General features: G+C 48.3%; 1 protein-coding gene across 1 annotated transcript in view; it reads left to right on the top strand.

The window, feature by feature from the left end:
- Positions 1–12377, top strand: part of PLEKHA7 (pleckstrin homology domain containing A7) — a 224989-nt gene that overhangs the window by 176737 nt on the left and 35875 nt on the right. The window contains exons 14-17 of the mRNA XM_033862587.2: positions 5679–5747; positions 5923–6003; positions 6925–7074; positions 7640–7741. Of these exons, the coding sequence (XP_033718478.1) occupies positions 5679–5747; positions 5923–6003; positions 6925–7074; positions 7640–7741 (402 nt within the window). The remainder of the gene's footprint in view (positions 1–5678; positions 5748–5922; positions 6004–6924; positions 7075–7639; positions 7742–12377) is intronic.

Here is a 12377-nt window from a genome sequence, read left to right as displayed (position 1 = left end):
TGGCAGTGTCAGGGTGGAAAGGGTTTCACGCTGATTAAGCATCTGTCCTTGCCTGGCAATTGTGGGGCACCCGTTGTTCATTATCTCACTTAATCCTCTCAGCACCTTTGAGCAAATAAGAATTATTATCCTCACCTTACTAATCAGGAACCCGTGTATCAGAGAGGTAACTTCTGCAAAGGTATGCAGCTGAGATTTGAACCCTGTGACCAACTTCACACCTGCCTCCTTTCTTCCGTGTGCCATGTACCTCATCTGCCCTGAAGTTGCATTCGCTGAGTTGTATTTCTGGCATTAATGTTCTGCTCTTCAGAACCCTACACTGGAGCCAGGTCTGAAAAGGGGGTATGAAGTTTCGCTGTTGTTTATGGCTTGAATTGTTTTTATGCATCTGGGAAGCACAGCTGGTAAAGTGAGGTGGGGGGAGGGCACCTGCAACCACACAGGTGGTGCCTTTTAGGTGGAGCAGATTGAAGTCAGCCCCAAAGGGGCTCTTGTCCCTAGTGAGGGACGTCATCAGTGGCTCCAGGTGCTGGCCTCTGGACTTTTCCTAACAGAGCCTGAGATGTAGGCTTCTCTGTTCAGAGTCTGTTTCCAGTTAGCTTCTGGAGCAGAGTTCTTAAGTCATGGTCTGGAGCACCATCTATCTCAGAATGATCTGGGAGCTTGATATAAAATTGCAGATCTGGGGCTTCCCTGGTGGCGCAGTGGTTGAGAGTCCGCGTGCGGATGCAGGGGACACTTCCCCGGTCCGGGAAGATCCCACATGCCGCGGAGAGGCTGGGCCCATGAGCCATGGCCGCTGAGCCTGCGCGTCCGGAGCCTGTGCTCTGCAGCGGGAGAGGCCACAACAGTGAGAGGCCCGCGTACCGCAAAAAAAAAAAAAAATTGCAGATCTGGAGGGTTCTGTTGGATTAGAACCGCTGGAAATGATGCCCAGAATTCTGTGTTTTTAAAATCAAGCTCTGGGGTGATTCTTGTGAACAGTAAGCGGAGGTCTTTTATTCTGAAGAGAGATTGTTAACGCTGGTCATGAACTAGAGCAATGAAAATGGTTGCTTGGGTCTTACCCCTTAGAAACTCTGATTTAATTGGTAATACTCAGGTATTACTCTTTAAGAAAGAAAGACACTCCCTAGGTGTGCTAATGTGTAGGTATGGCTGAGAAACATGGTTTAAAAGCAGTGGTCCTCAAAGCGTGATCCCAGATGAACAGTGTCAGCAATTTCTGGGGCTCTGTTAGAAATGAGCAGTCTTGGCTCCCACCCCAGAGCTGCCTAGTGAGAACCTTTGGAGGTGGGGCCCAGCCCTCCAGATGATTCTGAAGCATGCTCAAGTGTGAGAACCATTTTTCAGTGGAGTGATTCCCACTCCTGGCTGCACATCAGACCCACCCAGGAGGGCTTTTAAGAATCCCAGTGCCTAGGCCCCACCCCAGGCCAATTACATCCAAGTTTTCTTGGAGTGGGACTCAGGCATCAGTCTTTTAAAGCTCCTGGGTGATCTCAGTGGTGGAGGCAGGGTTGAGATCCAGGGTCTTAGTGGGTGGGGACGGTTCCTTCTCAAAGGAGCTGGAAGCATTTGGCATCATGGGTAAGACATAGTGGTTTAGGTGTGCAGGCGAGGGTCTGAGGGACCAAAGGTGGGTGGGGCTGAGACTAATGCATGGCTCCACTCTAAACTACAGATTCAGTATCTTACAGTATGTGATGGTGGGAGGACAGGGGAAGAAGCAGTCCCCTCTTGCCTTCTGTGGCAGAACCAGGAAGGACATGGGCACTGAAATCAGCACTCTCACGAAGATCCTTCAGGCAGCGCTTATGATCCCCCATTTACGGATGAGGGAACTGAAGTCTGGAAAGGTCCACCGGCTGGGAAGCCGCATAACCAGGCTGAGACACACTCATTTGAACTGCACAACGCACATCCTCCTTAAGGTTTCCCCTTGCCAGTTCCCCAAATTCTGGCTCCTTCAAATGTCATTTGATGTCTTACCTGTTACGATTTGTTGTATTTACCTTTTTGTTTGGAACAGATAAAAAATAATGAACCTTTGATCAACGTGCTTTACAAAGTGCTGAAGAAGTCAGCACAGGGCTGTCGGCCCAGGAGAAGCGTAAGATGATCTGATCTGTATCTCCAGGCGGGGCCATTCCATTGCTTCTGGCTCAGTGCCGACTCCATCACTTGCTTCACCAGGGGCTCTCCTGACCGCCTCCAGGCTTCCCGCGAGTCATTTCGGTTTATTTTCTGTCTCTTGAAGCTCCCTCAGCGTTTTGGCTGGTGCACGAGGCTGAGCCTCTCATCCGTAGCGTTTTGTGACTCCATCTTTTGCGCTGCCATTGGGGGCGGGGGGGTGGTGGGGCTTGCCTAGCTTGCCACCAGCTTGTGTTGTGTCCCCATCCTCGCTCGTCTGCCTTCATGGTGAGGGCTACCCTAGAGCCTGGGTTCCTTGGGAGGGAGCAGCAGTTCCTGGTCACCTTGGAGGAGCTGGGGTGTCCCAAGATTCCACCGTGGCCCAGGGATCAGGGTGGCTCTTCTTCAGGGCAGGGTGTTGATGTTTGAAAACGTTCTGGAGCTGGACTAGAACAAAACGCCCACCTCCCCACCATCCACCCTTTGAGAGATGCAGAGGTAGTGCCTGAAACGTGGCCAGCTTTTACAGCATTCCAAGGGAGGCTGCAGGTTGGAAAGCGGGAGCTGTGTCCAGTCATCTTGAGCCCTGCATATAGGTGTCTTGGGATGTGCTGGAGGGGAGTAAGGTGCCTGGGAGGCCTTTAATTGCTTTCCGACGTGGAGACTCTCTCAGATGGATGAGTGCCCACTAACTTTCACTTTTTCTGGTGACAGAGCTGCTAGGGACCCATAGTTGATGTTTTGAATGGATTTAAACATTGCTATCACAAATGTGCAATTTTAAAAGGAAAATGAGGTGGAATATACTGTTTGTGGCTGTGTCTTAGAAGCCTCAGCTCTCTGGAACAAAGCTAAATTCAGAAGCTTCAAGGGCCTGTGAGTTGTGTAAACACTGTCACGAAGCCCCTGCTCTAAACCCTGTGACCTTTACTCCACAGAAAGAGGTCTCAGGCCCTGAGCACAGCCAGCTCACCTCGTTTTGTCACATTCACAGACTCACTAAGCAAACGCTTCTCACACCGGGCCCTGGGCTGGGCTTTGACGGTACAGAGAAAATACATCACAGTCCCCACAGTCCCTCCTAATTAGGTTATTGTCAAGTGAGGGGAGACAACAGATCATCTACTAAGGCCCATGATAGTGGCAGACACAAGGGGTGGGAGGATGTCCCTTGTTGGGTACCAAACCCAGATGGAGGGAGGGAGACAGGGAAGAGCAGCAAGTGTGTCCCTTCTGCTGAGTTTCTAATCCTCATAGACTCAGTCATTTGAACTCCTAATTCATAGCACCTTAAAAGCAGCACATTAAAAGGGGACAAAGACAAAGTTACTTCTTAGGAAAGAGGGAGTGCTCATATCCTGAGAGAGAGAAGAAACATTATACGTCAATCTGAAATGGAAATGAAAGCACAGACATTTGGGAGCATTTAGCTAGATAGGCAAATAGTCCTAATCACAAACTTCTAAGAAATTCTATATTACTGATTTTTGTAATGACTCTGATTCATCCCCCAGAAGGTTGAATTTATATTCAGTGTTCTGTGAAGGTAGTAAAGGACATACTTTTAGAAAGCTTTCCATCAAAAAGTTTAAAAGACAGCTTTCTGAAAGTGCCCTTTTTGTGCAGAAATACCTCATTCCTTGCCTGATGGTGCTGGATAAATGAGGCATTGCTCAGTTAGACTCTCTGCCTTGCTATTTCAGTATCAAAAACATATCATCTGGAAGAAGCTTCAGTGACATAAAGGGAAGAGTTTTGCTAAAAGGAGAAGTCCCCAAAGAATTATCTCAATTTGAAAATGATTGCTTCCTAGGAAGCGAGGCAAGGGTCAGCCCCTTGGAGAGTAGACAAGCTTACGGCGCCTCACTTTGGCAAAGGACTGTGACACAGAGCGAAGACTCCCCTACCTCTACCTGCTAGGGTCCCAAGTCCTGCCTGGGAAATTCAACACCTGCCTGGTTGTTGGTGGTTCACCGGGATTAATTCCCCTCCCTCGCTTCCCACACGGCGCCCCCGACCCTTGCAGGAGCATTTTTTGTGGATTGTTGCTGCGGTCAGTGTGTTCTGTGACTGTGTGAATGGTTGTATGTAAACAAAATTTGCCAGTTTGAAGAGCAGAATTTGGCCGGAGTTCTACTTTTTCTAGGACTGACCTACATGTATTTCCCTTTCACCTACCTGTGAGGCAATAATCAATTTGCCGAGTGCATTCCAGTGTGCCAGGCGTTCCGTTCGGGGCTGACTTTACCAAGATAAAGAAGACAGTGGTCCCTATCCTCTACTGTGCCGCCAAAGGGAGCAGGGGAATGAGTGGGGGCAGGTCTGCAGCCCAGGCTCAGCCTTCCGCTCAAGGCGTGGAGAGGGCTTCTCCCTTGACCTTTAGATTTGGTCACGTGGTCCGCTTGAGTTTTGAGGGGAATGTTTGCTAATATATCTCTGCTTCTGATTCACACTCACAAACTTAATGGAGTAGGGAGAAAGTGAGGGCCATTTCTCCAGCAGCTGTGTGTCCCTCCGTACTGGGACCCTCTGCATAGCTAGCTCTGCTATAGCTAGCTCCATCCTCCATTTCTCTGGTCAGATCTGCAAAATGGAGTTCAGCCAGACGGCCTCCCCTACAAGGGGCACGTTTGACCTGGCCATCCCTGACCATGGTTTGGCCATGGGGGTACATCTATGAAAATGGTTCCCCTGCCCCTGCACAGTTTTTGACGAAGAAGGAGATTTGGAGGAAATGAAAACACGGACTAAAAGAGTTAGTGTTTAACTTCATAGGTGTCAGTGAGAGATGGGCAACATGTTGCCCACGCTGGGTCTAGGGAAAGATGGCAAATGTTGTGAAATTCCACTGGCTTCTAAGTTTGGGTGATTTTTGTCCACTGCTTTGTGGTTTCCTTTCTTGAGAGGACAGGGTAGCTTGTAACTTGTATTGCAAGTACAGCTATTCAGGGATCAGTTGAAAACCTCAGCCAGGAACAGTCCAGGTTTCTTCTCTTGGCCAGATCCTTTTCCCAAATAGGAGAAGAGTGAGGAAGGCTGATCTTAGTCATGGGGAGGTGGGCTATTCAGACTTCCTTGAAGTAAGGCTCAACAATGCCCAAGGGATTTGCTAGTTCTTCTTGGTCCACCCATCCTATGGCCCTGGGCGGGGTCGTGGACTTCTGTTAATTATGTTTGACCCCAGGTTTAGTAGCAAAACTCTCTTATCAGTGGCGAATCTTCCAAGATTCATACTGAACTCACTTGGGGCAAATTTAAGCCTTTACTGTTGATGATACTGTAACTTGAAAGTCTGTGTTTTCTTCAATTTGAGAAATTTACAAGTACTACTAAAAGATCTCAAAAAGGTTTTCTTTTTTCCCTGAAATGAAATAAGCATAAAAATAAAGCAGGTATTGCCCAAGTTTTTGCCCTTTCCATGCCGTGACCCTACCTGCCACTGACGAGACTTCCACACCTGTCCGTTGTAGGGGTAACTTTCCTTCTTGACTTCTGATTCCAAACCCCGTGGTTAAACCTCCTTTAAATTGTTCACCTCCCAGATGACAGGCCGGGATCTTCTCAAGGACCGAAGTCTGAGGCCAGTGAAGATTGCCGAGAGTGACATTGACGTGAGTGAGCAGAGTAACAGGCTGACCCCTCACCTGCCTGCTGCCTCCAGACCCAGGGTGGGCAGCTTCGGGCAGGGTTTGGATGGCTCTGTAGCCAAAGGCTTTTGGATCATGCTCCAAGGCCATGGCCTTTTCTCATCATCCCAGGCCCTCTCCAACCTGTTCTTGTTCACAGGTTAAACTGAGCGTCTTCTGTGAACAAGACAGGATCCTCCAGGACTTGGAAGACAAGATACGAGCCCTCAAGGAGAACAAAGTATGTATCGGTTTTGCGTAGTCTTGGGCTGGGTGGCAGGGGTTTTGTCATCCTGTGTTTCCTCAGTATAGGCTGGACTCTCATGTTAGTACTGGACAACAGATGTCTGTTTATCCAGAACAACGTCTTTGAATTTAAAGGGTATTTCTTGTGGGGTTTCTGTCTGAACCCAGAGGAAACCTTATAGGGAGACCTCAGCCTACTTATTCCAAGTACTACCTCCCGGACCTTAATTCTGCTCTGGGCCACCCCCACCTCTCCCTGGAAGCCCTGTGAGGTGAGCCTGGGAGAGTATGGCTCCACTGGCTTGCAGTGATGACCCCAGGCCCCTGAACCCCAGGGAAGCGGGGGCTGCCTTGGAGAAAGTGGCCAGAGTCGTAGCAGGGCAGAGGCTCTCACTTCCTAAAGCTCCTTTCCTCTAAGGAGCTGGGCCATAGGGGAAGCAAGCCTGGTCGGGAGGGGAGGAATAGGCTGGTAGCCACTGATGTTTGGTCTCTTAGACACTTCGTGTGAATTTTTTCTTTTCCGCATTTTAACAAGGCATTATGTTTGTGACGCTCAAGGTTTATAAATAACATGGCCTTTTTATTCAAGTGCTTCGAGAGTTTTCCATCTGTTCTTTGATTTAGCCTCATAGTTTATCCCCTAAGGAGTGGACGGCCTAATGCCCAGTTTATAGATGAGGAAACAGGCACAGAGCTGTTGGGGGATTTGTCCCAGGAGGCCACCCAACGGGCAGAGTCAGAGCTGGAATCAGAGGCCTTGACTCTCAGGCCCCTAGCTGGGTGCTGGCCCCTGGCCCCTTCAGCCTCGGTTAGATCCAGCAGGTTTGCTTAGTTCCTGGCGTGGCCTGGCGTGGCGGGGTTGGAGGGGACGGGACTGCCATTCTCCTGCTCTTTGGCCCCGGTCTGTCTGGTGCAGGATCAGCTGGAATCCGTGCTGGAGGTGTTGCACAGACAGATGGAGCAGTACCGAGACCAGCCCCAGCACCTGGAGAAGATTGCCTACCAGCAGAGGCTGCTGCAGGAGGACCTTGTCCACATCCGGGCAGAGCTCTCCAGAGAGTCCACTGTGCGTAGAGGGTGTGGAGGGTGGCAGACGCTCCCCTGCCCTCCCCAGCATGGGCTGGCCAGGGGGCTGCTTTTCTCACCTCCCAAGCTGTAGTGGAGTTGGTGGCTGGGGGCGAGAGTCTTGGCATAGGAGAACGCCTCCAGGCTGCCTCCTAACAGTAGCTTACCTTGTCTCTACCGGTGCCTTAAGGTGCTTTCTGCCAGTGACTCCTGGGTGGGTACAGCGACACCCAAGGGGTCAGATGTTTGAGAGCAGCCTGCAAGACTGTTCCCCTGATCTGTGTACAGTTAACTCTGAGACGTCAGAATTTCTACTCTTTTATTTGTCTATCTGATGTGGTACAGGCCCTTTCTGCCAGAACTGGGAACCAAAGCATCCCCAAGGGTGGGAGAGGGGACGGTGCAGGTGGCCTGTCTGTCTCCCCAGGCCTGCCTGAGACCCACCAGGCTCCCCTTCCCTCTTCCCCTGTCAGGTCAGCAGTGGTCAGGAGCACAGGTGCTCATGGGGCCTTCTGAGGGGTGGGCGTGGCATAACGAAGAATCAGAAGCATTTCCTTGGCCAACAGGAGATGGAAAATGCCTGGAATGAATACCTGAAGTTAGAGAGAGATGTGGAGCAGCTGAAGCAGACCCTGCAGGAGCGACACAGAAGAGCCTTTTTTTTCCAGGTGACCCAAGGGTTCTTCATCCCTTCTGAGCTCTGATTTCTTCTTGGAGTCTTCACCTGTGGGGGATGTTAGCCCTACCTAGGGGCCTTCTCTTTTTGCACCTGGACTCAGCCTGCTCACCACCCCAAGCGCTCCCTTGGGGAACCCTTGCCCCAGCCAGGCTGTCGTGAGAAGCCTCGCCTCAGCTCCCCCTGCCTCTTTGCTCTCAAAGACAAGCTCCTGGGCATTTTTCTAAGGGTTTTACTACTGATCATTTGGGGAAACAGCCCCAAGGGGAGACAGTAGTGACCTAACCTTGCAGATACTTGAGGGTGATCTGTGTTCCTGGTTCTTGGCCCTGCCTTGGGTTCCTAGCTACTCACTTAGCAGCAGGAAGCCCCGCCTCCTTCCCTCCCGGACTCCTGAGGATAGATGTTATCAAGCCTTCACCTGATCAGTAGTGTGAATTCAGGCCAGGTGGGGTGATACCCATTGCTGTGGCCCCTGCCTCACTCAGGAAAGGCAGCCTTAGAGCCCTGCCTTCTCTGCCCTAAAACCAGGCTGCCCCGTTGATAGCTACCTCTGCCTCCAAAGCTGAGAGGAAGAAAGGCCTTGTGTGGTTTTCCTTCTTCCAGGTTGGGTCCTCCAGCTGCCAGTGTTCCCCCATTGGGTACCCAACCAGGCTTCTCCCCCACACTCAAAGTTTTGAAAATGGAAAATAGCCTGCTTTTGAACCTAACTTCAGATCTGTATCTCTTCTTTCAGGACCCTGACATAAATTCTATTTATTTGAATTCAGCAAGCATTAACTGAGGGTTCTTGTGTACAAGGCAGCCTGTTGGGCCAGTCTGGGGGCCAGGCTTGCTAACTGATGAACTAGTTCTAGCCAAGCCTCTTCATTCAAGTGACTTAATGAATGTGTTGACTCTCTTCACATCAGCATCACCCCAGAAAACTGAAGGAATTCAGGAGGAGGTTTAGGTTTGTGGACTAGGAGGCTTTTCCCAGGCCCTGCTATGCTTCCACTCACCTCCACTCAGCGCTGTAGAGCTGGTCCCAGAGAGCCTGGGCTAGGCGTATGTGGAGGAGACTCTTGCCTGTAGTTCAGGGTTGGCCTGTGAGGTCACGCAGAACTTGTCTGTCTCCTGTGGCTGTTGGGTTTTTCCCATAATTTCCCTTCATTTGAGTTAACATTTTCCTCTTCTTTTTGTATCCCCAGTATTTAGCATAGTGGCTTGAAAATAAATAGGTGAATATTGTTGGCAAAGTCCTTTAAACAACTGTTTCTAGTTACTAGTTCCTTGAACTGTTCGGTCTCATTAGACTTATCTTCTTGGACTTCAACCATCCACATTAATTTCAGCCATAATTTTTTTTTTAGCTTTTCATTCCTTATGTTTCTTTAATTATACAGAAAACACATAAATGCATCTCCCTGGAAAGTCCAAACAACGAGAAGCAAAACTAAAACAGGACACAAAAGCTCCTCCTCCCTCCTTCCCTTCTCTGCCCAGTCCCTCACCTTCCCAGCATGTAATCAGTGCCATCGGTTTGCAGTGTTGCCTTCCAGACCATTTTCTGTGCATTTCCAAACATATGCACGTACATAGTATCATATAATTTATTTGGGGGAGGGAGTTGGGCTTACTTAAACAGAAATCATATTTACACATTGTTTGGTAACTTGCTTTTCTTGTCATAACTGTATGTAATGGAAATCTTTCCACGAAAGATACCCCCAAGTTTATGCTGCCCTGTATGGTTAACTATTTAAATTTAAACATAAATTAATTAAAATTAACTAAATTAAAAATATATTCCTTAGCCACACCAGAATTATTTCATGTGGCTAGTGGCTTTCTGTATTGGACAGCACAGATTATGGAAGATTTACATAATCTCAGAAATTGTATTAGACATTGTTGGTCAGATTTCATAGTGTGTGGATATCCCATACTTTATTTAGCCATTCCTCTTCTGATGGGCATTTAAATTATTTGCAGTGTTTTGCTTTTATAAATGGTATCACAGTGAGCATCTATGTAACTGCCTTTAGAGCTTGTTTATGAGCATTTATCTAAGATAGGCTCCCAGGAGTGGACTTGTTGGGTTGACTTGAGTGTACATCTTAAATGTTGGCAGATACCGCCAAATCACCCTCTAAAAGGCTGCACTCATTCGCCCTCCCACCCATAGTGCATGAGAGTACTGAACCTGTTTACCCACATCCTTGCCAACACTTGATGTTATCGGTCTTCTTAGTTTTTGCCAGTCTGCGTGCTGAAAAAGGACATCATGTTTTTATCTGCATTCATTTAATTACTAGTAGGTTAAACATCTTTTTTTATGATTATTGGCTATTTGTATTTCTACTGTGCCTTACTTCGTGGTAATGTAACATACAGCAGGCCCAGGATCTTTTTTTCCCTCCAGAAAACAAATGGGTGCCATGTATAGGTCTTGTCACGGACCTCCTAGAGAACTTAGCCCTGTAAGTCACTAGGAGATAGGCCAGTCTGAAGCCTGGTCCCTGCAGCTTGATTTCCACCTAGCCTAGTGGCATTGCTCATGCTTTCCCTGAGTGCCACGATGACCCGGGAAGCTCACAAAGCCTTTCTTTGAGCCGGCTCTGTGCTAACTGCTTTGGTGTAATTCTAGGCCAGGCAAGCTGTTAGAGTCCTGAATAAATCATTGACGCCGGAGATAGGCTTGCAGCCCCATATGCAAATTCTCAGCAGTGGGGCTTGGAAACTCACCCCTCTTTAGTCAGGGTTGGCTGTGAGAAAACCCATAGCCTTTTGAGTAAAGATGAGTAGCTTTATTTATGAAGATCCTCATGGCCACCCAAGCAGGGAAACCAGAGGGTAAGAGAACTTCCAGGTAACCCTGAGAGTCAGTGAGAGGTGAGGCTACGTGTAGGTGTCCCTACGTCTGGACAGTGAGTTCAAGCCTTTGCTGAATGTAGTACATTGGAGCCTTCCTGCTCGGTGTGATGTGAGGATACAGGTATGAAACCCCACTCTCGTGTTCCCCAAAAGCTTCCTTCACCTTGTCGTTAAGTTCTGAAATTCCATCGTCCTTGGATTGAAGTTCTCTGGCCTTTGCTTCTCTCTGCTCTTCTCTTACACGTTGAGGTGACAGGCAAAATGGGGGCAGGATTGTGAACTGACAGGTAGAAGTACGCCAGGTAGACTGCCAGGGGAGGAAAGAGAGAGAGAGGGAGAGATGATCTTAACCACATGCTCCTTCTTCACCTGTTCCCAAACACTCTGCTTGGGGACCTCAGCTCTAGAGATAATCCTGTTAGCTCAGTAACGTGTCTGTTTTAGGACACTCGTTCTTTAGTGGGGAGCTGAGCATTAAGCCTGTTACTTGCTTATCAGCCCTGAGGATGTGCACTGGCGTTGGAAGGGTGGAGAGAGTATGAGAGTGTGAGCTCCCCTTAGGAGGGAGGCTTCAGACGTCTGTTGTTATGCCTGTTAGATAGTATTTGATCAGGGAATTTTATGTGATTGGTCCTTTATTTATTCAGCGTACATGTACTGAGAACCTGCTCACTGCCCAGCCCTGTGGGGATGTATCCAGGAGCAGTGGTCCATAAATATCACACACGTGAGAACTCTTCCAATTGAGGCCAGCGATGTACCTGGAAAGGAGATAGGGGTGTGGAGCCTTCCTTTTTAAGTCCATGGGGTGGGACCATGATAATTTTTTAAAAAAGAATACCATATCTGATGTTTACACAACTCGATTAAAAGGTGCCCACGACCCTTTAATCACAGCAGACCCTGCTCACCTCTTTCTAGGGCCTCTTCCCTGGTGGTTTGGGTGTAGCTTCTCAGAGTTGGCGCATGGTTGTATAGCCTGCCTCTTTTCCCATCGTACTTTTAAAAAAAAAAACAGCTTTATCATGTAATTCACATACCATAAAATTCACTATTTTAAAGTATGTAATTCACTGATTTTTTTTTAGCACATTCACAGAGTTGGGTAACCATCCCCACAGTCAGCTGTGTAACATTTCCATCAAGCCCCCAAAGCAACCCGGTACCCATTTACAGTCACTCCCCACCCCCACCCCAACTTTCTACCCCTGCTCTAGCCAAGGACTAATCTACTTCCTGTCTTTATGGACTTAATCTATTCTGGACGGTTCCTATGAATGAAATCATACAGGATGTGGCACTTTGTGTCCGGCTTCTTTCACTTAGCATCATGTTTCCAAGGTTCATCCATGTGGTAGCAGACATAGTACTTCATTCCTTTTTACTGCCAAATAATATCCACTGCCCCTTATACTAAATCCCACATCCCAAGATTCAGCTCTGTCTTCAAAAAGATGCCCTTTATGTTCTAGGGATGATGTAACCTCTAGTCCTTGCCCTCTCTTCCCTTCTGCCGTGGTTGCCTAAGACAGTCTTTTTTTAAATTGTAAAATATATGTAGCATAAAAACTTACCTAACCATTTTTAAGTGTACAGTTTGGTCCTGTTAAGTGGATTCACATTGTTGTACAGGCAATCTCCAGAAATGTTTTTCATCTTGCAAAACTGCAACTCTGTACACATTAAACAACAATCTGCATTCCCCCCTCCCCCCAGCCAAAAGTGGAGCTCTGTACCCATTAACAAAACAATCCCTGTTCCCCCTTGTCCCA

Source organism: Tursiops truncatus, chromosome 8 (genome assembly GCF_011762595.2).
Source record: "Tursiops truncatus isolate mTurTru1 chromosome 8, mTurTru1.mat.Y, whole genome shotgun sequence".
Lineage (NCBI taxonomy): Eukaryota > Metazoa > Chordata > Mammalia > Artiodactyla > Delphinidae > Tursiops > Tursiops truncatus.
This window is presented reverse-complemented; position numbering and strand designations above follow the sequence as displayed.